A 26500-nucleotide genomic window follows, 5' to 3' on the forward strand; every position below is an offset into this window, starting at 1 on the left:
CAAATGTGAAATAAATTTATTTCAAGAAAATGGCAGAGAAGGAGAGTCTCTTGAACTAAAACTGTAAGAGTAACTGGTCTATAAATAATATAATTTATATTTTATTGAATAAAATTAACAAGTTTTCTATATCATTATTAATTTTCTTCTGTGTACTAACGCCAAAAACACAAAAAGGATCCCTACTGCCTGACTAGGTAGACAGTTTTTCCTGCTTTATATGTAATTGGCAATTTTGTTACACATTTCGCTTTGATCTTCAGCAGAATAAATAGCACAGAGAACCAAAGAGGTGGGCGGCCATGGAGGTGGTAGAAGGGGGCGTGTCTTGCCACACCAGCCAACTCAGCAGCCCATCCACCACTTCTAAGCCACCTGCCAAATTGGCCGCAAGCCACTTTGGTGAGTAATTTTCCACGGCCGTTCAGTTGGTGGAAATTTTTATGCCTCTACAAGTAACAGGGAAATAATTTACAAGTCATGACCTTAACGAGGACTTAACCGATTAGAGTCCAGTAATGGTCTATAACCATGACACGGAAAATATGCCCAACCAAAAATAAAACAAATCAATAGTTTTCTGAACACTCTAACTTTCACTAAAATTAAACCTAAAGCTTCACATTTTTAAGACAAACTTCTGACAAACTCACAGCAGCTGGCACTGCTTGAATAATTTTGCTCATGTGGCAGTTGGAACATCGACAGGGACAAATGTAGTTGCTCCGAGCTGCACAGATCCTGCACATGCATCTGTATCTACATATCCTCGCATATCCTAACGAGGAAGAGGACGGGGTTTTGGGGCAAGTGAGAAATAGAATTTCTGCACAATTTGCCACAGACACTCGAGGGATGAGTTTTGGGGGCTCTTTTCGGGGGCTTGGAGGACCATGAGGACTCGAAAATGAACCGGCAGACACAATTGTAAAATATCAATTACGCTGTGGAGTGAAAATGAAGAGCAAAGTGCTCCGTGGCCGTTATCATTGGCTCTTAGGCGGACAGAAATCCCTCAATCATTTCTGGACAGGATTGTGGAGCAGAAAACGGAAAGGGAAATGGAAATGGATATAGAGGCGAAGGCAAATGCGGAGGCGGTGTGTTTACCCCTATGTACATATCGGGATTATCATGCATCTGCACTGAGCCCTTGGGGAAAAGATAGATATGCTGCTGGGATGGGCAAGGAGTTTGGGAGTAAAAACAGGGAAGGACATGCCTTGGAGCTGTTGGAGCAAGGAGCGTGGAGGCGAAAGACAAACGAAAGCCGCGCACAGGACGTTGAGACCCATGTGACATTCATGGCAGCCCCCTCGCACAGGACATGAGGGAACGGTCCTTTCCACCCCCGAGCTCGGATACATTTTCTATAAATTAAGGCATTTCTGACACAAATGTTGGCAGCGCCTGGGAAAACAATTCCATTTGCACTGGCGGAGGCGCCGCGGATCTGGCAGCTGAAATTGCAACATGCTTCAAGTTCAGGCAGCAGGATATACTAAAAAAAATATAAATATTAATAATAAATATTAATAAATAAATAATCAATTTCAATTAAGAATCTTAATTATATTATCCTTTTTTGAATGAAATTTTCTGAAACAAACTTAAGAAAACAAAAATCTAATACCAAAACTAATACCAAAAAAACTTTATTTTCAGTGTCCTTCCAAATAGGATATTTCCGGATATAAGTATGTTTATCTTCAATTTGTTTATGCACTCGCAGGGAGGAAGGATATTCCGGTGGAATACAAAGATAAAAGGAAAGGCGAGAAGGAATACGAACGATAGAACAAAATAAGTAATAAAGAGTGTAAGGAGGAGGCGCATATTTGGTAAGGGACTACCGACTGGTTTTTAGGGCTTAAATCTGATGGCAGGGCAGCAGCAAAACACAGGAAAAGGACATTTTCGAAATTAGGGATAATGCTCGGCTTAAAGCCAAGTGAGTGTATATCCTCAATCTGGTCGGCAACGAAGGAGACTCAGACTCATCTGCCACTCAAAGCCAATTTTTCAGTTAATGGCCAGGATTATTTGGTGGCAATGTCATTTGCCAGGACCTGAGCCAGTTGCCAAAAGGATTAAAATTGGCATAATTAATTCTAGAGATTTTGTTGCCCCGCGTTATTAATCGACACAAAATCCATCAGTGAGTACTATTTTCCTTTCATTATTGACTTTTTAGAGGCCACGAATCTCAAATATTTGAGAACGACACCCGCAGATGAAGGAAAAGGATAGAGCTTCCGGTCCAGGAAGGAAACCGGAAGTGTTTCTTGCCCTCAAATGCGTTTTTTCCTTAAAAAGCTCAAAAGTGCAGCCTTTTTTTTGTGGTTCATGGACATTGGATGTCCTCATGGGTCCTGCCAGGAAAATGATGTTTACTCTGCTGTCTAACTTTGTGCCTATCTGCCTTCAATTTCCCAGAGCCACACGCATGAAACGACCTTTGCAAATAAAGTGATTCAAGGCTACACTGGAAGAAAATACCTCTAATGTTATTTCATAAAACTAGATCTTTAAATAACTAACAGTCATACATTTTTGTCCACTGCATTTAGTCCTTGAATCCTTGCCTCTCCTGGCACCTTGAGAGCTTCGACTGGACAAATATTGAATGCAGTCGTAGCTGAAAATTATTATATTCGTTGACACACGTAAACAAGCCAGTCTCAAAGGATACGGTCCAAGGATAATCATTGAGCTCGGCAAATATACGGTCTGTCATATTGCCACCTGGCAGCCTCCTGAATGACTCCTGGAGGAGCTGTCTGTGTCTGATGAACTTAACTTTTGGGAGCAGAAGCCGGCCATGATTAGAGGAAGTTCGGCAGGAGGCTTTGGCAAATATTCTTACGTAAAGTTTTGAAAGAAAAACAAAAATACAACTTTCTCACATTTATTGACTTTTGATCCTACTAGGAAGTAGTTTAACAACTTTAAAACTTTTATTCCTAAGAGTCCTTGTGCTGCATGTGCCTCAAAATAAATTGGAAAGCAAAATAAATATTTTACAATATTTTCAGAGAAATATAATAATAACTAAAGAAATATTAATTAGTTTATGGTAGCACAAGGACTATAATGAATCTAATTAGCTCCGAAAAATGCTTGAAATGTCCTGTGAACATGACCAACAGGCTAATGCCCATTTAAGGGCTTATACTTAGCCTTTCCGGCTGCTCAGAGCTCAGATCTCTGAGCTCAAAGCTGAAAGCCCCAGACATCGGGATGCAAATTTAATGTAAATATTTTAAACTAATTTTCAGTGATTATGCAAAACCGCAAATAAATCTGCAGCAATGGAATAACCGACCCGGCACATCCTCCATCCTGTGGAGCACTGGCTGTGGCAACAATGGATGGCCAAACGGTAACGAAACCGCAAAAAGGGGGCAAGCTTAGTGCGTGCCCCAAAGCGAGTCGATTGAAGGAAAGTTTCACTGTAAAGACCCGGAGCCGGAGCCGGAGAGGGGTTAAAGTTGGTTTACTCGGTGCTGTGGCAAAAACTTTAGCCTGAAAATCTGGTTGCTTTTTCGATCATCCCATACCCTCAAGCTTCTGCCAGCTCCTGCTCTTGCTCCTGTTCCGGATGTGCCTGGGCAACAACTTGGTTGCAACAAAATAATTTCGCTGCCTCGTTTGTCAAACTAATGGCAGGAATTTGAGCAATTTAAGCAACAAAGGTTAAACAATGAATTTCCTGAGCTTCGATATTGAATTTTACTGGACCCCCGAATGACCTCCGGGGTTCGTGTGTTGTCATCGCCTGCACAACCAAGCACTGTGAGAAAAATCTATATAGAAACTATACAAATAACATACAACTTTGATCCAATAAGAGGATTAACTTTTTCTCTGTGTGCAACATGCCACATCCGAAGCTCCCTGACTTCGACAGCTGCTGCCGGACTCACACGCTCCATTAGCGCTCCACCGAAAATTCAATGGCGCCATCTTTGAGGGAGTGCGATGGCGCGCAGGACTCGCAAGGACTCGCAGATGTCGCCTCTGGACTTTTGTCGCCATTTCTGCCATTTCTGTCCCATCATCTTGCCCGTTTTAATGAAATAATTGAAGTAAATGCCTTGCGCCCGAACGATTCCATAGTCCATTCGGTTCATCCAGTTCCCTGGCGTTTTGCATAATGAGCTTAATCTCCACAGTGGCGGCACTTGCTCCCACTTTTTGGCCACCAACCCCGAGGGGGTATTGCTCCAACTGCCATCTTCCGTCCATGTGGTGGTTCATCGTCGTCCGGAGAACGGACGCCATCGGCGGTTTGTCAAAGTAATTGGGCAATTTGTGGACAGGGACGCATCGGACAGGGCTTTTAAGTTCCGCGCAATTATGACAGGTCGCATTAGCTGGCAATTACCCAATAATTGTAATTCTCCCACGGTAGCCGAGACCGGCCCACTCATCATTCATAATTTGCCAGGATATACAGGGGCTAATGGCTGGCAGGACTGTTAATTGGGTTATGACATTTGGAAATTGGCAGCACCATGTGTGGGTGGAAGTTAATGGCCTAAACAGAGCTACATAAGTTTAAAAGATGGCTAATATTTATAATCATTTGTATACTAGCAGAAACTTTAACTTAATGCCTCTCATAAACTATCTAATTAATCAAAATGACTGACTATTAGAGTAGATAACCGAAACGGATATTAAATGGAATGGAAACTGGATTCCATTCTGTCAGTCGAGCGAGAGATGAAGTTCCTGGTGGACATCCAGACGGCGGCCAAACCGGCCCAGTTTTGTGCCCTAGTGCCCTGGTACTCTGGCCACGATGAGGAGACCTTCCAGACGAGCAGAATCGGACGCTGGTACGGACGACTGGTGGCTTTGGTTCTGCTCCTGAGCACCATCAAGCTGGCCGAAGGCGTCATCTTCGAGTCGGGTCAGTACAGACTGTTAACAAGCGCCCAGGGCGACACCGAGGAGATCAACCGGACTATCGAGACGCTCCTCTGCATGTTCAGCTACACGATGATGGCTCTGTCCAGCGTCCAGAATGCCTCTCGCCACTGCCGCATCCTTAAGGACTCGGCCGGCATTGACGAGTTCCTCGATGCATGTGGCTATCGGCGGAAGTACAGTTGCCGCTGGCTGGGTATCCTGGTTGCCATGGCCTCTCTAGGAGTCCTTGGAGTGGCCTTCTACTATATTCACTACCGGAGCGATATTAAGATGAAGCGTCAAGTCCACCTGATGCTCTTCTACTCCCTCCAGCTGCTCTACTCCACGGTGTTTTCGCTGTACCTCAACACAATGTTCATGAACTTGGCCCAAAGGATCGGATTCCTCAACCAGCGACTGGAGGACTTCTCGCTGACGGAAACCGAGGGGGCCTGCGATCGGGACAGCTGGCGAGAGCTGAGCAACATGATTGAGGTTCTGTGCAAGTTCCGCTACATCACCGAGAATCTGAACTCCGTGGCGGGAGTGGCGCTTCTGTTCTTCTTCGGATTCTCGTTCTACACTGTAACCAATCAGAGTTATCTGGCATTTGCCACCTTGACGTCTATTGCCGGAAGTGTGAGCAGCCAATCGGAGACGGCCAATACGATGGGCTTGTCGTGCGCCTGGGTTGTGGCCGAAACCATTACCATGGCCATAATCTGCAATGCGTGCGATTGCCTGGCCTCCGAGACGAATGCCACCGCCCAGATCCTGGCCAGAGTGTATGGCAAGAGCAAGCACTTCCAGAACCTCATCGACAAGTACCTCACCAAGAGCATCAAGCAGGACTTGGAGTTCACCGCCTATGGATTCTTCTCAATTGATAACTCCACGCTCTTCAAGATCTTCTCGGCGGTTACCACCTACTTGGTGATTCTCATCCAATTCAAGCAACTGGAGGACTCTAAAGTGGAGGATATTGCTACAAACACTTAACTGGGTGTGGTTTAGGTCCTTATTTTATATCCTTTACATAAATAAAGCGGTTTCGAAAACCTACACCATAACTTGTTGGAGGGGTACGTGATAAAAATCAATAATACTCCGACAGCTGCAATTTCTTTTGAATAGGGGGAGTTCCTTCCCTTTCGAGGGGGGGCTTACATGAATTGCAATGCGTAAAGCTCATCAAATCACGGCGGTGCCAAAGGGCATGCCACGTGCAACTTAAACGCATCATTAAACTTTTGTCACTTTTCATGTGGCAACCTCAGAGCGAAGTCACTCGAGCGTGCGGCAGAGATGAAGTGGCAAACTAATGAAGGAACTAAAAAGGGGGGGTACCAGGAGAGCCAGGGCAAGGAGGCAGCAGGCAGGAGGCTGGAGGCATGGCAGGACGAATGGAACAAAGGACCTGCAACGATAAGATTCATCGAAGTTTGCCCGTCGCTTTCGGTTCCTTTCCATTTCCATGTCTGTGGAAATAATCAAGCGAATTGTCGCTTGTCAAAATGTTTGAATAGTCAAAAGTTTGAAAATTTACGAGTATAATTCTTTCAGTTTCTTACTTGGGAGGGTACAGATAAAAAAATAATGGACTAAATTTTTTAAAACATGTATAATTTATACGAAAATTTAATAGTACTTCAAAGCGTCTTTAAAACAAAAAAATGCTTTATTCAAAAAGTGTTTAATAAATAATATAGTCTATAATAAAAATTAAGTACACTATTAAAGATCCTCTTTATTTTGATTGAATAAACTTTATCAATTGTCCTTGCCATAAAAAAGGACTTAAAAATGCCAGTTTAATTATGCTCGCAAGCTTTTCAACTTTTCATTAAGAACTTGTCAAGGAGCTCTCAACTTGTCATACACCCATCGAAGGCACTTCAATCCCGGACTAGATCAGGACTCGGCTGGAAATGCCCATCGAATATAGCCAGGAGGAGGAGCAATAGCAGCAGGACGAGGAGGTAATCCCGGTTGAGCCCCCGGGATATCCGTCCGGGGGGCTTTTGTTTATTTCCCCTTCACAAATTGTTAATTAAATTTTCGCGCTGCCCTTGCGTCGGCGTGTCCTGGAAGGTTTTATCTGGCCTATAAAAGGGGGGGTTAAATATTTTTCGAACAATTTCCCTTTTTTTGTGTTTTTGTTTTTTATTTTATTAATTCCATTTTTGCTGGTGCTGCGAAACAAAGAGAAAACTTTTTGCATAGTTTTTCCAGAGAGTTTAGCTTTCGCGTTAGTTTATTACGCTATTGTTGGTGGAGCATTTTCTTTTCTATTATTATTATTTTTTTTCCTCTTGGTTTTTTTTATTATTTACTTATTTTGGTGCTATTGTCTAGGCGCTTCTTGTAATATTTTTCTTTCAGCCCTCCTGGCACAGTCACGCCCACTCGGACCATCCAAGTAAGAATCTTAGAGCTCCGACAGATAATTTTGCTGTTTTGTTTTGCGGAAGGCGCGTGGATTTTCTGTGTGGAACGCCAAAGTGGATCAGATCCATCCCAGAAAACCACCTACCACCCCCAACCATCCAGACCGATACAAAGCCCATCAGGAGACGGGACACGAAAGAGGTTTGGGACTTGGACAGAATTCTGCTTGAATAGAATACAATTTTCTGTGCATTTGATTACAAAAGGGATTCATGTGCTTAACTGAAGGCACAATGCCCGGAATGTTCAACTCATTTTATGCCCCTTTGTGGCCTGTTCCTTACACTTTCTCCTACACTTTTCTTTCAATATTTTATTTTCTTGTCTCTGGACGGGATTTTGTGGAATTCATCAATGCATTCAGTGGTCTACTTAAGAGCCCTAGCTTTTGGCTTTAAGACTCCAAAAAGGACAAAGGAATTCTTTTTCCGGTTGACAGAAATGAAATAGTTTTGTATTTCTGCCAATTAAAAAGGATTATTGAAATATTTCATTGATATTCAAGCTCAATAAGCCAATAAATAAATTCTGGTTGATGGACACAACAAACAAATGAAATGGGAATAAAGTTTTAGGACAGAAATCCCAAAAAAATGTGAACACAGCTTCTGAAAGTGGGCCAGAACATGCATTTATCGACCGATTGGTTTTTTCAGAATAATAAGCTATTACTGTACCAGTTTTCCAGGACTCCCCCAGAACGGAAATATTGATAAATGATCGGACCACGTTCGTGGACAATTTCACAAAACCAATCCAAAGCGAACGAATTCATTGTTCGGTTTGGTTGCCCAAATGGCCAATGGGAGGGGTATCCATTTTTTTTTTTGGCAGTGACACCGTGCCACGGGATGCCAACGCATCAATAGTCGATTTGGCATTACTCCCTCGATTTCATCGATTTGATAGCCTTCTGCCCAGAAACGGTTTGTTTGGCCAAAAGTTGCGAACTACAAATGGAATTTATTATGCGTTGCTGGCGGATTTCGGCATTCGGATGTCTATCCGCTAACTGCAATTTATCTTCCATAAACATTTATCTGCGCATTTGACTGTGACTTGCTCCAAGGTCCCTGGCTCTCTAGGGATCTCCAGGCAGCTGAATCATCGTCACTTTGGCAAAGATTTATTATTAGTGATCCGTGGAGTAAGGCGTCTACTATGCCCACACAAAGTCACCTGGTGTTATGGCATCTTAAATTCCAGTTTTCAAAGACCTTCATTCAAATTCAAGCCACTCTCAATTAATCAAGATCTGCCACGGCAATCTGGCTGTGAAAAGAAGGCTAAAACTGTGGCACATGATTGCAGCGGCTTGTTTCAAATCTCATTTCGTATGCGGAAGGATTTAAGGAAAATTAAAATTTATTGCCCATGGAAAGTCCTGTGGCCCGCTCGGGCCTCTCTTGGCCTCAGCCCTTTGTGAACTCAACCGTTGTCGTGGGAAGACCGCATCGGACTATGGCTCGGGTTCCGCATCGGACTATGGCTCGGGTTCTGGGAGTATATGCCGCAGTGGACCAGTTGTGCCCACTGCCATTCCATCTACCCTCTCCCCTTCTACCCATTTCTATGGCCAAATCCATTCATTCATATTTATGCCACACAAAGAGCAAAAGTTTTATGCCACCTCTTCGTTCTCGTCGACAGTTGTTTTTCTCACAAATTTATTGGCAGACGGCCATCAGGCTTCTGTTTGAGTTGGGGAGCCAGTCCGGACAGGACGAAGGAGGCGGCAAGAGGCGGCAGGAGGTGGGATTCCAGCAACGTGACATATTTTTCAAAATTGTATAATGTTCGCATTATTGCCAAGAATCGCACAATGACCGGAGACCAAAGACCGGTGAGCGGGGCAAGACAGTACTGTGCCATCCTAGCTGTCAGGACCCCTTGTCAAAACATACGCATTTCTGCCATTACAAAAGAATATCCAATAAAATGTCCATATTTAAAATAAAACAACAAAGCCTCAAAGGATTTATTCCGAGTATTCGGCAATCAAAGTAGGGCCCTTTGAATTTCCAGATTCGAGCCATGGAATTTCTTCAATCATTATTAATCAAATGCCATCAATTAATTATTCCACAGACTCTTTAGAGGTAAATAAATTAATTCATACCTAATTTAACTAAATCAAACTCAATCCAATTACGAGAATGAGAGTCCTTAATATACCCGTACTTGAAGGGAAATATAATTATGGGCAAATATCACCTGAAATGTGCCTACCAACTCGCATATTTGCATTGGCACGTTTGGGCCAGGTGTTTGGGCCAAGAGACAGTGTGGAGAGTACACACAAAGTAATTATGAAAGCCACTCTTTCACTGAAAAGTTATTATATTTAATACAATTATCCTTAACAAGTCACTGAAACAAAAAAAAAGGAGTTCTTCTAAAAACAGGTGCTTCTTTTAGTGTCCAGCACACATTTGATATTAAATTGTGATTTATTTTATTTCACTTCCCTTCCAAAATATAGTTTAATATTTTTATAAAAACTATTTCTTTCACTGCATACATATCCACCATATACATTTACTTATGTAGGTGACTGTTTGGCAAGTGTTTCGGCAATGGGTACTGAGAGCCGGAATAGAATTTGAGTAAGACCCAACAATTTTATCCCCCCAGCTCCCCGGCTCGTGCCACTCATTATAAGTTGCGCTAATCAAGTTGAACGTGCGACCGCAGCCCGGGGGCGGCAGATGGTGGCTTGGTAAGGGGGTGTGGCTGTGTGGATGGAAAACGGATGCCTGGCAGACGACACCGGAGTGGCTGCGGCTGTGGCAAGCATCGAGAACTAAAGAAAGGAAATGACAATTCAAATTAAAGACACCAACCAGTCCAGGAGAATTTTCCGGGGAGGAAAGTGGCAAAGGACTTCCATGAACAGGTTGTGGGGAAAAGGGTAGATAGAAAGACAGGCAGGACGATGGTAGGGCTCGCAGGACCACGCCCCGCTCGCATTGCCACTTAACATGAAATTAATTATGAAACTTTTGTGCAAAATTTTGTTGAACGAGTTGAGAAGTCTTCAATGCTGTGAGGAGGAGGAGAGTGTTGAGGGAAATTCGTGGGAAAGGGCCAAAACGGAGGTGGAAAAGTAGGAGTAGGAGTAGGAGTAGGAGAAGAAAAAAGGCAGTAAGTATGTGGCCGGTAAAAAAGTTAACGCGCCCGGCAATGAGCATGGGAAATTAAGTACACGCCACGTGGGCCGCAAGTCTGCCGGGGACAGCCGACCAGGGAGGGGCTATAGAGGTTGGGAGCTGCTTCTGCGGTTTGCGTTTGTGTCTGAGTGTGTGCCGGAGTGTGTGTGTGTGTGTATGACCAACACAAACAAGGAGCTGCAAGGAGGCAGGAGCCCCAGAAACCGAAACAGGAACAGGAGCAGCAGCGAGTGCAGCTAAGCGTTGTCGTTCTTGTCGCCCGGAAATGAGCAAGAAAAGCGAAATCATACCAAGGCACTGTGGCTTTTAGTTAGAAAGTGGTTCAAAAAACTTTATAAATAAATATGTTTAAATAGAAAATAGTTTTAAATTGAAAAACCCATAAAATATTCTTTCCAGAAGCCCACAAACTTTTAAAAACTCGAATAAATGCAAGCTTTCTAGTTGGAATTTATAAATTTAAAGAATAAATATTAATTTTAACCAACTTTTTCCTTTTTCATTAAATTTATTAGTACAAATATTTCTAAAATTTTAAAATTTCCCATAACCAAAAACTCAAAACCCAAATCAATGTGCAAATGGAGAAATCTCAGTCACCATCGGCACTCGTCACCCGACTCGGTTCCTGGGGAGGCTGCAATTAGGCTGCACTGGAAGCCTGCTAAGCCCAGGACAGGGACGTGAGGCAGGGTGGCTGGAGAGGAAGGGAAATGGAGGACGCGTCAGCAGCAAACCGGAAACAAGCCCAAATAAGTATGCAATGAACTTTTTCTGCGCCCTCGACAAGCAAACTTTTGCCGCGACTACGAGAGGCAGAGGCAGTGGCAGCGGCAGTGCTCCCTTCCCCCAATTGCTGGCATGTAAGTTGTTTTACTTCAAATTTTAATTATGATTTAATGCTAAAATACGGAAATAATTTGCGGCAACAACTTTCGTCGCCGGAACGGCAAAGCGGGGAGCCGTAGAACCGGAGTGGAGAACCGGGTAACCGCCAAGAAGAGCCAACGACGCGTCGCTCCGCCTGAGTAATTCCATTTCATGGGTCGGCAATTGCGACCGCTATTCCCCGTTTAGACATATCGGGGAAACCATATACCTACATTACGGGCAGGGGTACGAGCTCCGTAACCAGTTTATAATCGGACTATTTCCGACACACGGCTTGTTGCCTCAAGATTACTTTCCTCGAGATGTGCGCCCCACAAGAAATATTAATATAAGTCACTTTTTTTCCAAGGAACATTACATGTTTGGTATTTCTTGTTTTATGGAAATGTATACCAAAATCGGAGAATACTATTTAAACTACAAGGTAAACGAATGAATGCCTTTGCACGTGCTTTTGTTGACATTGCATCATAAAATGTATTTATTTGTTGTTTATTCGCAGCATAAACAATATGCGAAAAGTGAATGAATTACCACAAGAGCCTTGCCACACGATTTTATTGCACAAACATATACTATAGAGTGTACACTCATATACGTGGCATATTCGTGGCATATCCGTGGTGTTTATATGTTTATAGTTCGGGCATTTACATTCTTGTGGATGTTTTTTCCTCCAAATTGATGTTCATATTGGCAACATTTTAATGCACTCTTATAACATTTGCTCAAACAAATTTTTATTGTCGGACCAGGGGAAATCGAAAAACTGCGCAAGAACATAAAACTAAGCTGTTGACTGATTTTATTGAACAAGAATGTCAAAGTTTATGGGGGCAGGAAGGTCTCATATTGCTTTTCTGCAAGGCAAGGCATACTTTTTAGTTTGAATATTAGAATTACAAAATATGGTTTCTATATATTTAAATTTAAATCATATATCTGGAAAAAATATATTATACATTCCATCCAAAACCCTCCAAATTTAATCCCTATGGACAGGTGGCTATCGATAAGTTTTACTCACAGTGTTTACTCTTCTCGGCTGCCACCTGGCTCCCTGGAGTCTGGGCCAAAATGGCGAACAGCATCAGCAGCATTAGCAGCCAACGGGAAAGGCCCGGACCCGAAATGTTCCTCGAACTCCTGGGGCTCTCTGACCGCAGATCCTTTTCGCCATCACTTTCCTGTCGGAGCGGGGACGGGCAGTATTCAGCAGAGTGGGTGTGGCTGTGTGTGGAGGTGTTGGAGGTGGAGGTTCTGGGAAATGGGGCGTGGTCAGTGGCAGTGGGCGGAGGACCCGGCCCACACGATGTGGGCATCAACAGCATCTCGCCCGCTTTGGTGGCGCAATTTTTGCGGCTATTGTTTCCGATGATTTCTTGTCGCGTTTGTCATTCTCCGACAATTAGAAGCTTTCATTTATGAATTTCCTCCTCCACGCCGAATGTGTCGCCTCATTGGGTCCAATTTCGCTTCTGCAAATACAAAAAAAAAATAGAATTTGACGGTTGAAAAAATCTGGCAACAGCTTGCAGTGAAAAATAATGGATACTCGTTAAAGGATTTAAAATTTTCACAATCCGGCCAATCATGATTTTTAATAGCTAAAGCCAATTGGGATTCAGTTTAATTTCCATAGCACAGACTCAAGTCAATGTTTGGATATGGCAGAATATCTCATAAATCGTGGAAATCAATGCATAAATTTTAGCCACTCGAAGTGCCGACACAGTTTGCACTTAAAAGTGCATGCAAAATGAAATATTACGCATACGCAGTGTGGATCGGCATATCATGGCCAGTATCCAGTAGCCAGTAGCAGCAGGCCACCATGAATACATTGTGTGGACCTCGCATGCATATACAGATATATTATCATCATGTCCTGAGGGGTGGGCGTTAAAAAAGTAATGAGCTTCAACTGCAATAAGAAAGCTGGCTTTGATTTCCAAGTACCATATATTTTTTTATATGCCAGCTGCTCCATTCTGGCTCTCTGGCTCTCCGTGTGCCACATAAAGCGAAATAATAATGAGAAATCAGAAGCAGGCAGGCTAAAAATGCAACACATATACAAGTGTATATACATATATCTGTGGGGCATTAGAAACTAGGAACCAGGACATGACCAGCGACCGTGTCACACACATTCTGAAATCACATTCTCAACTGCCAACCAGCGAGCGTTCCAATTTCGTGTTTAATTAAATCTGATTATAGCTTTTCACTTTGTCCTCCTTTGTGAGGGAATTTTTCTGTGCCTGGCATCTCTCTCTCCCCACGGGAGCCCCCCTTGATCAGGATGGGCAAAATCCTGTTTTGCTCTAAAGCAGCGAGAAAAATTTAATTTTTTTTTTTATAAATTCCAAGCCCTCAGGACATCAAATCTTGTTAAAAGGAATTTTCTAAGAGTAGTAAGCAATCTCGTTGAGAAAAAAATTACAGATAATTTACATCCTAAAGTATTTACCAGACTTTTTAGGGAAATTCATACTTTGTCCTGATCCAATAAAAGTCCTTAGCTCTAAAGACAAGCAACAAGATGTTGGGATAGGAAAACTACAATTAATAAACACTGGGGGAAAGCATGCTACAGCAATTTGCTTTCTGGCCAAAACATATTCACGTCTATGACCTAATATTCACACTTGGGCACAAATCCGTACATGACCGTACGGATGTGGGTGTACAGAAAGGACATACACCCATACCGTGCCAAGAAGGGGCCAGCATTTGTTTTGTATTTCCATGGTTGTTGGTTTTTTTTGTTCAGGGTTTTTGTTATTGTCCTGGCCGCCATGGCAACCAATTTTCTGGGCAGTTGAGAAAATCGCTTTTGAAAGGACATTAGAGGATATGTTGGCCCGGCTCTGTGTCAGTGCTCTGCTCTGATTTTTTTTTTTCGTGGAAAATTGTTGCCCTCTAATTTACAAATTCGTAAAATACAAATCAAAGCAAATAATTTTTGACTTTGCTGGATGAAAATTCGTTCCCCAATTCGTTTCCCCCATAAAATGGGGTGTGGAAAATGGCTGGAAAATGGACGGTGAGGTGTGTGGGGTGGTGGATCCGGGAGCAGGAAGCCGCATAAATTACCCAGAACTAGCATTTCAACACAAAGAAGGCTGGCAACAAACGCAACAAAAGCCGCTTTGGCCGCTTTTCTCGCTCCATAGAAACATGGCCAACAGTAACGGAGCAGTCACAGGAACAATAACAACTGAAACTATGGACGACTATGAAATGGCCAACACAACGTAAAAGTGAACAAAAAAAAAAAAAAAATTAGGCGACATACAATTAATGGGCCCTGTGGGGTTTCCCTGTCGTATCGCTTTCGAGACACAGTTGTGGCTATTTTTTTGTCGTTCCTGATGTTCTATTTCTCCTTTTGTTTTTAATTTTCGACAGCCAGGATAAGGCCTAATATTCTCTTAAAGTTATTCTTTGGGAATTCATCTAAAGGTCCCTAAAAAAGTGTATTTTACACTGCCTGGTTCTCTCCATTTTATAAGCCATCTATAGGAACTACCTATTTTGATAACTGTCAGGACTAACATCTCTGAACATGCACTTTACCACATCGGAAGCATATCCTTTTGTGATGGCTGAGGGCTCCCACCCCATAACCTCACCCTCCCAGCCATTGTATTTCGAACACATTTTAGTGATTTCCAGAAAATAATGGTCAGACCTGTGCATACGAGTACATTATAAATATTTATATACAATGGATGGCATTAAATTCAGTTTGCTTCACACACCTGAACCATTTTTTGGGCAGTGCGTTAAAAGCACACACACATACATATATGCCACACATCTACTAAAAAAACACTCACTTTGGCTTTCAATGGTTGCCTTCATTCTGGCCAAGCCAGACCAGGCCAGAAGTACGGGGCAGTAATGGCAGTGGCAACAATGCCACAAACGGGGGAGTTTCCAAAAGGATATGCTTTGTTGTCCTGCGGGAGGGCAGAGGAAGGGAGAGAGTGCCGACACCTCGCACACACACACATACACCCACACACAATGCAAATGTATTAACTGCAGGACGTTACAAACAAAAGAAATTACGTTATGGCAGCGGAGTGTTTTATGTTGGCAACACTTTGCCAGCACCCTTTTTTTGGCGTATGCTAACGGTTTGTGCATTTTTTTAAGGCCAACACAGAGAGAAGTGCTAATAGAAATTTTTAAAAATAATAATTTTAATTTCTATCTTTAGTTCTGCAAGTCATTATTATTCCCCATGGCTAGATATTAAAATTAAAATTAAATCTTATCAACTATAAATGTTTTTAAATTTTATTCTCAGTGCCGAAATCATGTTCGCCATGTCCGCAAGTTGTGTCTGACTCACGTCTGCATGGGGCATGTCTATTTGTCTGCTGAAAACGGAACTCAACTGCCGACAGAAACCTGAAACAACTACAACAGAAACAGAATGAAACAGAACAAAAAAAAACAAAACAAGAGAACAATATCATAAAAAACGTCGGGTCACACGGCGTATGAGTAATTTCAGCGACAAGGGCAAGATGAAGGAACTGACCGCAATGTTTGGGCCACATCTTTGGCTTAGTTCTATTGTGTGCGGTCACCGAGGTCAATAAATATTGGTTCAGGATCATTTTACAATATTTTAGAGGGCTATTCAAGCTCTCAAGAATGATGAGATGAAAAGATTTAAATCACATTGTTGTCTTCTATTCAAAGTTGTTAAAAAAGTGACTAAACTAATGTAAATTTGTAGCCTTTTCACCCAAATTTCTCAAATAACCCATCGTCATTCATCGAGTGTTAACCCTTTCCTTAACATTTCTTCCTCTCAAGACCCCGATTTCCGGGAAGCTTGAGGAAAAAAATGCCAAATCATGAGATTGGGCTGCCATGACGATTGCGATGACAAACCGTGAAAGTGCTGGACTATGGACTATCCTGGTAGGGATTGGATTTTGGGAGATGGGCACTTAGAGCTCGGGTGTTGACAGGACACCCAGACGAGTGACAGCTGCGACAATCCCAAGACGCAAAAAGCAGCCGCAACGATGACAAGACCAATCGGAAGCCGAAGTACACAGAAATCAAAGCCCTCGATTTGCCTTTCGGCCAAAATCCCAATCCCACTGACAGATTAATGGCGGGGCCAAATAGGCTACCCATATCCACAGAATCAGGCTGAGACTCAGACCCAGACTTTAGCCACACCCACAACCACAACCACCGATACCGACCAATTCCATGACCAAGTCCAGACAAGAAACCGCAATCGCAATCAAATTTATTTATTTATTTTTATGTTTAGCCGTTGGCAGTTTTCTCATTTGTGCCCAGCGCAGCACATAAGCTGACAGCCCCATCAAGTGGTTTTTTTCTTTAGGGACTTCAAGGATCTGTTGGCCGTTTGGTGGGGCGAAGCGAAAGGGTCGAGGTCAGGCTAATGATTAATACGCCTGGCTGCCCCGGCGACTCCGAGTGGCGTGTCCAGAGCACCAGTGGTTGAAGGTTGTGGGTGGGTGGTAAGCTTATCCATATGTACAGTCGAACTTTTTGTTGTTCTCTAATTTTCAGCACCTACTATTATTTATTTATTTTTGGCTCGAATCATCAATCCTTCAAGGAATTACAATCCTTTAAAAGCTAAAAAGTTGTATCCCCCAAAATCCCATGTTATATATTAGAAATACTAGTTTGATTCAGACTAGAACCCTGGTGTTTGTATGGGTCTCTGGATAGGTGGCAGGGGATTAGGATCTGCTGTGAGAAACCCTGGACTTTGTGGAGTGCGGACGCAAATAAATCACCTGTCTCGGTAGCCTCGGCTAAGACCTGGTCGAACAAAAAATATAAATTAGAAAATCCAAAACTGTGGGACCAGTTGGGGGACTAGAGGGTTTTCAAAGTGGGTGACGGGAGGGGTGGTGGTGCTGGAGGGGGTTAAAACGCAACAGAATAATCCCCCATTACCACACTTCCAGACCTGACCCTGGATGCTAGCGTGTGTGTGTGTGTGTGTGTGTGGCACTACTTTCACACATTTGCAGGCTCGTGGGTTGTGTGTACTCCTGTGCCCACACACATGCGATGCGAAGGATATGCGTGAAGGACCTTCGGCATGTGAGCGAGACAACAGCTTTAACAGCAGACTCTCAGCAAAGAGAGAAAAGGTCCTGTGACAGGACTCTGCTAGTGAGAGAGGAATAGACAGAGAGGGAGGAAGAGAGAGACAGAGAGCGGGCGACTCGCTCGTAGTACTCGCAGGCGTAAAATGTGTAAAACTCAACTTGACGGCTCCTTTTGCGGCTCTCTGATGAATGAGATTAACCGTTACACACTCACACACACACACATACACACAACAAACTCGCACAGGACATACACTAACACAGGCACAGGTACAGGCGATTGCCGGCGTGGCCGGACCAAGGAAAAATCCACCCTCTTTTTGGGACAAATGAGTGCAAATGACCTCAGCGAGGGAGAACGGGATACGCGACGGTGTAGACGGAACAAGGATACGGGAGCAGCAACCCCCGAGCCGCCTAGCTTGCCACTTGCCACTTGCTCCTTTTTCCCGCTCCTGTTCTCTTCCTCTTCTTCTTCATCCTGCTGCTCCTGTTCCCATTCCCGCTACTTTTTAGCTCCATTTTTTTTTTAAAGCGGTGCCTATCCACATCATTTTACTCGTTATTTTTTTTTAGATATTTGTTCCTTTTGTGGACACTGTAACTAAGAATTTATTGTGCACTTCGTTCTGGGTATTAATTGATAATATTATTCATTTAATATTCATTAGAATCCCAATCAGACGCCCTTGGTAGTTATCAGTTGGCACGAACCGAATGCATTTATACGAGATACACTATTATGTATAAGCTACTCACACACTTGACAGTTTTTGTCACTAATTTATTAAAAATATATAAGGTCATACAACGAAAAACATACAAATGTTTAAAATATATTTTGTGATTTCGAAACACAAATATTATTGGACTTAGAACATTTCACTGAATCACTGGGTGATGTGATAGCGCGGGAGAAAGTCTCCAACTCAACGTTTCGATTGCGACTGTGGATCCGAATCGGATTTTCGCGCAAACGCTCTCCACAGCTCCTGAAAACCCACTAAAAAATCCTACTTTCCCCCCAATTTCAATATCGTTGGCGAGTGTGGACTCGTCCGTGGAAGTTGGCGATTATTTTGGCGTCTCGTTTTTGATATTCACCTCCCCAGCTTTCTCGTTGGAGGTAGTTAACAGTTACTAGTTCATGCCACACGGCGAGTGGACAGCCCCCTGTTAAGCTTATCGATTGCCAAGCCGTGTGAGAGGCCCCACTTAGACTCCCAAAAAGTTGGACACTATTCTCTATTACAGCATGGAAAAAGGACATGAAGCACTCCACTCACTTTCTATTATTCTATTTTAATATGGCAGTATTTGTTTATATTTTATGCACTCGGTACACGGATTTATTTGAGACGAATCATTGCGGCAACCGGAGCTATTCAAAGTTGAGGGCGAACTGAAGCCGGCGCCTTTGGGGGTAGAAAAACCTGCCCCCTAACAAAACCACCCCATTGCCTTGATGTTTCTGAACTCTCTCTCTCAGCAGTAAATACTTACTCTCTGTTGGCTTCGGCAGTGTTAGGCATAGACTACTGTAGTCAAATTTTGGCGCCTCAATGGCTTTATGGTAGCATTACTTTATAACTTTTCTATAATTTGAGGAATCCCACCATCAAGGATTTCGCACACCCCATTACATTGTGGATGATTTTATGTATATTTTAATTAGATATCATCTTTGAATTACGGTTTCAGGACAACTTCTTGTTCCTTAAACGTCTTTAGACAGCTTAACTGTCTACTTGGCCAACACTCTGGCTTTATTTATTAGCTTGGGGGGATATTTTTGCACTAAACTTTAAAAAAAACAACAAAGGAAAGCTTACTTCAGGCGTAGTCGAGGTTGATATACCCTTACAGTTAAGTCGGCGTTTATGTTATAACATAATACCAGATGGAATCTATAAAGCAAATTATATAAATATTAAAAACATTATTACGAAAAAAAATTACTACAAAATATTTTATAACTAAATATTACAAATAAAATTACAACAAAAATGGAAACAAAATTGCAGCAACAAAAACATCATAAAAAAAAAAAATAATAAAGAACATTTTTAATAAAAAAAATAATTATTTTCCGATTTTTCGAGCCTGCTTAGGTGCAACCTATGAGAATCGAGGAGGAAGGCACTTTTTTTTAATTAATTATTTTTAAAAATTTTATTGAATATTTTCTAAAATGAAGCATCTGTTAGAATGTTATCATACGCAATATAACGGTAAAATTTAACTCTTCATTACTGTTTGTCTTCTGGGCGCCCTTTAATGTAGGCAATAGAAATATGAGTGTTTACATTGTAAGATTTTTGATTTATAAAAAAAACCTGTTTTCCTTTGAAATTATAGAAGAATCAATGTAATTAAGGATATGTAGGAAAGAATGTAAGGAATTAAGGATATACGTAAATTGCAACATCGCAAATAGTTGACCAATCCTTAAGAGCATTTCAGTATAAGACTTTATCAGTTTGGACTCGATAGCTTTATAACTGAGAGACTAGAAACATACAGACGGGCCGACGGACTGACGGACATTCTTATATAGATTCAGGAAGTAACCCTGATCAAGGATATATATACTTTAAAAGGTCGGAAATGTCTCTTTCACTACGCAGCACACTTTTGACCAAAATTATAACACCCTCTGCAAGGGTATAAAAAGTCCTATAGGACTGGGTGGGCTGGGTGGTGTCGTGAGCTCTTATCAGATAGCAAGCGTAACATGAGACTTGTGCGTCTGGTGTCTGGACTTGCCTTGGAATCAAATCGATTTCGTGCACCACCCCCGGCCAGGACCTGCTATCGATGAGTTGGCGCGCAAACGAAGCCGTGTCCTGTAATTTGTCGCCGCCGCACGACAGTGACGCAAAGTGCCTGTCAGTCTGCCACGGAAGGACCTTCTCCCACTTACTTCCCAGTCCTCGAACCTCCGGAGTTCCCGCCTCCCAAACTCTTGGACAATTTAATTATAGCCGGAGACAGAGACGTAGACGAAGACATCGTCGGCTTTAAGGTAACCGGAGCACTACTACTCCCTACTTGGCAACGCATTGGAGCCTAAGCCCCGGCAGCGTCAGAAACATCAGAAACATGCGTTTATCTTGTAATTAAATTTAAATGGGATAACTTTGTGGCCGGAGCCTCGTTTCCGCGGCACAAAGAAATTAGCGTCGCGAAAAGCCATCTCAGATAGCTGGCCATGGAATTATAATGGACACGCGGCCTGTCTCTTAGTCTTTTGACTTACTTTTTTCATAAAACTTTAGTCCGAATCCAGTTTGTGATAGTTCAATTATTTTGTCATAAAAGAAAAGTGATAAAATAGGACAAGGATATCATATCCTGCTTAAACTTTACCTTGTGCTGAGAATCAAGTTACAACAAATTATCGTGTGTAAGTTCTTTATTCGTTTTTAAACAGTAGTCTGATCGAGACAACTTGCAATTGTTGTATGTTCCAGTAACCACATTAAAATAATAGACTTTATGTTACCCATTTACCCATTTTTATGTATATATACCCCATCACCATTTTCCTATAACTAGATTACAGCTCTTATAGTTGAGCTCAGATTATGGCTAGTCCTTGATTAAAATCATCAACCTCGAAGGATACATTTCTGTTTGTCGGCGTCGAACCACTTTCCTGGACTGCAGTAGTTGAGGATTGCCTTTCCCTTCAGACAGGAATAGTACTTATTGCGCATCTTGATGTCTCCAAATCTAGTTCCATCTACGGCTTTGCTGCAATCCGGAAGACTGGCTCTACTCAGAGGGCGATGAGATCCTGACGAACTCTCGCCAATGGAGCACTGAACCTGGCCAGGATAGTTGCAGAAATTGAGCGTAAAGTCAAAGTACAGTCCTCGAGGACATTCCCGGGCTATGGCGCGACCATTGGCACAAACGTAGAACTTGCTGCAAGACTTGGGGTCTCTTATATAAGCACCATTATGCAGGAACCTGCAGTCGGGCACGGTATTATCTTCAGATGGCTTTTTAGTCACTACCTCTGGTATCTCATCGACGGAGCAGTCCACCAACCTGGGATAATTACAAACCTTGTTCTTGATGTCAAAGTTCAGTTTACTGGGACAACTGCCAGGCATGGGCTTCTCGTTGAGGCAGATATAGAACTTGTTGCAAGATGTGGGATCTCGCAAAAAGACTCCATTGGGCAGGTTGGTGCAGACCGTGGCATTCACCTCCTTTGGTTTCTTACCAGACCATTCCTTTGACTTCAAGCCGCCATTACCATTATTCGCCTCGTTTGTAGTTGTAAGAGACGGTTCAGTAACTGGACTTACAGAGCTGCCATTATCCTCCTCGGTTGTAGTTGTAAGAGACGGTTCAGTGACTGTAACTGGAGTGCTACCATTGTCCTCCTGAGTTGTACTTTCTTCAGACGGCTCAGTGACCAAGGAATTCTCTGAACTAGAAATACTTTCCTCAGATTTACTTTCCAGAGACGGTTCAGTTACAGGACTTTCAGAGCTATTACCATTATCCTCCTGGGTTGTACTTTCTTCAGATGGCTCAGTGACCAAAGGATTCTCCGAACTGGAATTGCTTTCCTCTGTTGTACTTTCCAGAGACGGTTCAGTTACAGGACTTTCAGAGCTATCATTATTCTCCTGGGTAGTACTTTCTTCAGATGGCTCATTGACCAAATGATTTTCTGAACTGGAAATGGAGGAACTGGAGTAAACATTATCTTCTAAAGTGGATGGATTTTCGGTTGAAGATATACTCTCTTCAGTAGAACTTTCTGGCAATATTTCTAGAAATGGATTAAATTCCAATGGGTTCACTGAACTAGAGATACTGTCTTCAGTTGTACTTTCAGATGATAGTTCTGTTGTTGGGCTCTCCTCAGTAGAACTTTCTGGGGATATGTCTAGAAATAAATCAAAGTCCAAAGGGTTTACAGAACTTGAAATACTGTCTTCAGTTGTACTTTCAAGTGAGGGTTCAGTGCTTTGATTTTCAGAAAAAGCATTATCTTCCAAAGTGGAGTCAGTGGATGGATTTTCGGATGAAGATATACTCTCCTCAGTAGAACTTTCTGGGGATATGTCTAGAAATACATCAAAGTCCAAAGGGTTTACAGAACTTGAAATACTGTCTTCAGTTGTACTTTCAAGTGAGGGTTCAGTGCTTTGATTTTCAGAAAAAGCATTATCTTCCAAAGTGGAGTCAGTGGATAAATTTTCGGATGAAGATATACTCTCCTCAGTAGAACTTTCTGGGGATATGTCTAGAAATAAATCAAAGTCCAAAGGGTTTACAGAACTTGAAATACTGTCTTCAGTTGTACTTTCAAGTGAGGGTTCAGTGCTTTGATTTTCAGAAAAAGCATTATCTTCCAAAGTGAAGTCAGTGGATGGATTTTCGGATGAAGATATACTCTCCTCAGTAGAACTTTCTGGGGATATGTCTAGAAATACATCAAAGTCCAAAGGGTTTACAGAACTTGAAATACTGTCTTCAGTTGTACTTTCAAGTGAGGGTTCAGTGCTTTGATTTTCAGAAAAAGCATTATCTTCCAAAGTGGAGTCAGTGGATAAATTTTCGGATGAAGATATACTCTCCTCAGTAGAACTTTCTGGGGATATGTCTAGAAACAAATCAAAGTCCAAAGGGTTTACAGAACTTGAAATACTGTCTTCAGTTGTACTTTCAAGTGAGGGTTCAGTGCTTTGATTTTCAGAAAAAGCATTATCTTCCAAAGTGGAGTCAGTGGATGGATTTTCGGATGATGATAAACTCTCTTCAGTGAAACTTTCAGGCAATATTTCTAGAAATGGATTAAACTCCAATGGGTTCACTGAACTAGAAATACTGTCTTCAGTTGTACTTTCAGGCGATGGTTCTGTGGTTGGGTTCTCCAAGCTGTTATTATCCTCTTCAGTTGTGCCAGCAATTTCTAGGAATAATTCTTCATTTAATGGGCTTTCAGAACCAGGAATGCCACCCTCAGTTGAACTCTCCAGCGCTCCTTCAGTGGTTGATATTTCTGAGATTCCATTCTCTTCTGTTGTACTTTCGGAGGATCCTGAGTCTATAGCTAGGTAATCATGTTCATTGTTGTCCAGAGATGGTTCCGAGGAGGAAAGGGTTTCCTCTGTAGATGTCTCCGAATCTGGGATTTCCGTGGAAGAAACATTTTCCTCTGAAAATGACTCGAAAGATGAATGTTTCTCGGAACCAAATGCTTGGTCCTTGGAAGTCACGTTCGAATTATTGATATTTTTGATGTTAATTATGGAAGATTGAGGATGAACTTCCGCTGCGAGGTTGGAGAACTGCAGTTGTGCGACGGAATGCCCAGTTAGAGGCGATGGTGTGACTTCTTGAGAAGAGCCCCATAAGCTTCCGAAGAAATTTAAATTACCAAAAATGTTGAAGATCACTGGCCTGTCAACCTTAATTTCTTGTTCGATTTTAAGTTCATTTTTGGTTTCTTTCTTGGAAGGCTGCAGTTCTTTCTTTTCTACAACACAGGCCTGAGAAACGGCATCGAACTTAAGTCCATCCTGGCATGTGCTCTTTATCTGACCCAGCAGACCCAGGCAAAGGACATACGAGTAAGGATCCTGCGGGTCGATAGCTCTAGATCCAAATGGCTGCCCCGCACACGAATCCTTTGCGAAAGTCTGGGGGACAGTCCAAATAATAGCCAAAAGAAAAAGAACTAAAAAGAATTTATGAAAAAAATTATAAAAAATCAATCGAATAATATGTCAGAAGAATATTTTACTTACCAATTTGCATTTTGGTAGCACATCCGACCAAATGCAACGGCCCAAGACCCCATGGCTTCTTTTATAGTTTCAAATTTTCTCAAAAACAAGGGAAATGTCTCGAGTGAAATATTTTACAAAACATCAACAAGAAAATGGTTTTAAATAAATTAAAAATAGGGAATATTTCCTTTTCAAACTTACGTACTTTTTACGAAAAAGTGAATATTATCAGTTACAACGTTTATTTTAAATAATATTTGCCTAAAACTTGTATAACTATAGAAAACAAATGTACTTTTTGGGAAAGACATTTTCCAGGTAATATTATTTCACAACAGAAATAGTTGGGACTCTATTTCTTACAAGTTTTTAGATTATATTATTTTTAGAGATCTTTTAAAGGTGTGCTTTAAGTAGGTAGTTCGTATTACAGTAAACTAAACTACGTAGTATAGAGGTTGAGGAAGTAAGAATGTATCATTATATTTATTTAGAAAATCTTTCCACAATTTAAGCACCTTATTAGAAATAAAAATATTAATATTCAGTAAAGGTCGTTTACATTTAAGATACATAAATATTAAATTTTATAACAAAATATAAATATATGGAGTAAGATTATTTTAAACTTTAAATGACTTCCCAGGGTACGATTGATAAGTGATTGTCTATTGTCTATGACCTCTATCCGGAGCTTCTTCTCCGGCGTTCCTAATCTGCCTAATCTACAGCCGTAATGGTGCTGTCAGCGGGCTTTTATCTCGACTCACCTTGCGCTGACGCCAATGTCCCGCAGGTGATAGTGTAACGGTAGTGCCATAGCCCACCCCTTTTCCCCGGGCCGGCAAACCCATCTGCCCGTCCGCCTCGGCCGCCCACCTGTCTCCCTCACCTGCCCGTCGGGGCAAACTGTTCCGATTAGTTGTCCAGATAAGGGAAACCGTCTCAGCACTTATCGTGCCCGTATTCTTGCAATGATTACTCAAACCTTGGAACACCGGTTGTTGTAGTTGCTTTTGTGGGGCGGGGCGGTGATGGGCGGGTGGGTCTATTTTTAGTAACATAGAAAGCTTTCGGCTGGAAGCTACGGACTCCACTATATGGCTGGGTTTTGGCCCGCACTCTTATCGTAACTTGTGTGGCTTCGAATGTACCTAGTTGAGGAAAAATCAGTTTGGATTTTGTTACCTCTGGTATTCGAGCCAATAAGTTCGGCCACGAATTCGCATTTTATCTTTTGCATTTTTTTTTTATTATATTTTCAATTTTTCTTTCTTTTTCTTTCTTTTCTTAAATTGATATTTGAATTACTTGCAACAATTTTTGGCTAGTGCACAGGGTCACCTGCACCCACTAAAAATGTTCGTATAGTAATGGGCCGTGTCCGTTTCTTGGTATCAGCAATTTTTCGATAGCCCCAGCATGTGGTCGAGACACCAACAAAAATGCATGCGATCATATTAATTTTGATTTAAGTGTTATTAGAGCGGTTCCCCTATCAGTACTTTTTTTTGGGACTCCCAAATGTACAATACAATGCAATTTTTTCAGAAAATAAGGGGAAATTGCTTTGAAAAACAAAAGAAGTTAAAAAAAAAACCATAGTGAAAATATTATTCTCTTTTTTTATTTTTGTAATAATAAATATGCAAGCATTTAAACGATTATTAATACCTTACAATTTTAATATAATAAGGAGCAAAAAATTATCAACGTTTCTATGTGTATATTGTAGATTCTATAGTCTTCTATAAGGCATAGTTTATTTTCAAAATAATTTATAGATTCACTGGCCAAAATGCTTGCATTTCTTAAAAGTAGTAGAGGTGTCTTTTATTTAATTTTAAACGTTTAAAAAAAAATCGTAAATAAAGCAATAAAAAATCGATGTAAAATTTGCATAAAACTGAAGATGATGCAATGGATTAGAGTGGTCTCGAAACTAAACTTTTTGGCGCCTGGCAGAATTAGCGCCGAATTGCAAATTGCATTTTAGTCCATTCGTTAGCTAACGAGACCATTCCAAACGCGATAACGATCTAGAAAAGTGCACATATCAAGTAGAAAACCAAAGGGGATATAGCTAAGATACCCCCCTAAACCCTTCGATGTGTCTTCCGTTGCAGTTTGAGGCCATTTAATCAGGTACTTATCATTTTCCCCACCGATAAGCAATGGAGGATGA

At 41.8% G+C, this 26500-nt stretch overlaps 3 protein-coding genes across 8 annotated transcripts in view; 1 reads left to right on the forward strand and 2 right to left on the reverse strand.

Annotated features, from left to right (window-relative positions):
* The window catches only part of loaf (lost and found), a 31874-nt gene extending 13355 nt beyond the window's left edge, over nucleotides 1-18519 (reverse strand). Inside the window, exons 1-2 of one of the 3 annotated variants that reach the window (XR_011442564.1) lie at nucleotides 18317-18518; nucleotides 12454-12904 (exon numbers count right to left, since the gene is read on the reverse strand). Coding sequence is in view for 2 of the 3 variants with exons in the window: in XM_017239757.3 (XP_017095246.2) it covers nucleotides 12454-12757 (304 nt within the window). In the remaining variant the exon portion in view is untranslated. Of the gene's footprint in view, nucleotides 1-12453; nucleotides 12905-18316 lie in introns of all 3 variants that reach the window. The other 2 variants (XM_017239757.3, XM_070279291.1) reach the window with 2 other exon arrangements.
* Gr68a (Gustatory receptor 68a) lies at nucleotides 40-6460 on the forward strand. 4 transcript variants are annotated; one of them, XM_070279292.1, is made up of 4 exons: nucleotides 40-197; nucleotides 264-402; nucleotides 1666-2158; nucleotides 3279-6460. In XM_070279292.1, the coding sequence occupies exon 4, from the start codon at nucleotides 4687-4689 to the stop codon at nucleotides 5914-5916; it is 1230 nt and encodes a 409-aa protein (XP_070135393.1). In that variant the 5' UTR covers nucleotides 40-197; nucleotides 264-402; nucleotides 1666-2158; nucleotides 3279-4686; the 3' UTR covers nucleotides 5917-6460. The 4 variants fall into 4 exon arrangements, 1 of the variants encoding a protein (XP_070135393.1); XR_011442567.1 differs by lacking the exon at nucleotides 3279-6460 and adding an exon at nucleotides 2195-3257 and having other exon boundaries at nucleotides 40-402; nucleotides 1666-1841; XR_011442568.1 differs by lacking the exon at nucleotides 3279-6460 and adding an exon at nucleotides 2195-3257 and having other exon boundaries at nucleotides 40-402; nucleotides 1666-1697.
* A 2435-nt stretch (nucleotides 18520-20954) lies between the features above and the next one.
* Nucleotides 20955-24450, reverse strand: Muc68D (Mucin 68D). The gene is made up of 2 exons (XM_017239730.3): nucleotides 24334-24450; nucleotides 20955-24263 (listed from the first exon to the last, which is right to left on the reverse strand). The coding sequence occupies exons 1-2, from the start codon at nucleotides 24341-24343 to the stop codon at nucleotides 21169-21171; spliced, it is 3105 nt and encodes a 1034-aa protein (XP_017095219.2). The 5' UTR covers nucleotides 24344-24450; the 3' UTR covers nucleotides 20955-21168.
* Between the last annotated feature and the right edge of the window lie 2050 nt (nucleotides 24451-26500).

Source organism: Drosophila bipectinata, chromosome 3L, assembly GCF_030179905.1.
Source record: "Drosophila bipectinata strain 14024-0381.07 chromosome 3L, DbipHiC1v2, whole genome shotgun sequence".
Lineage (NCBI taxonomy): Eukaryota > Metazoa > Arthropoda > Insecta > Diptera > Drosophilidae > Drosophila > Drosophila bipectinata.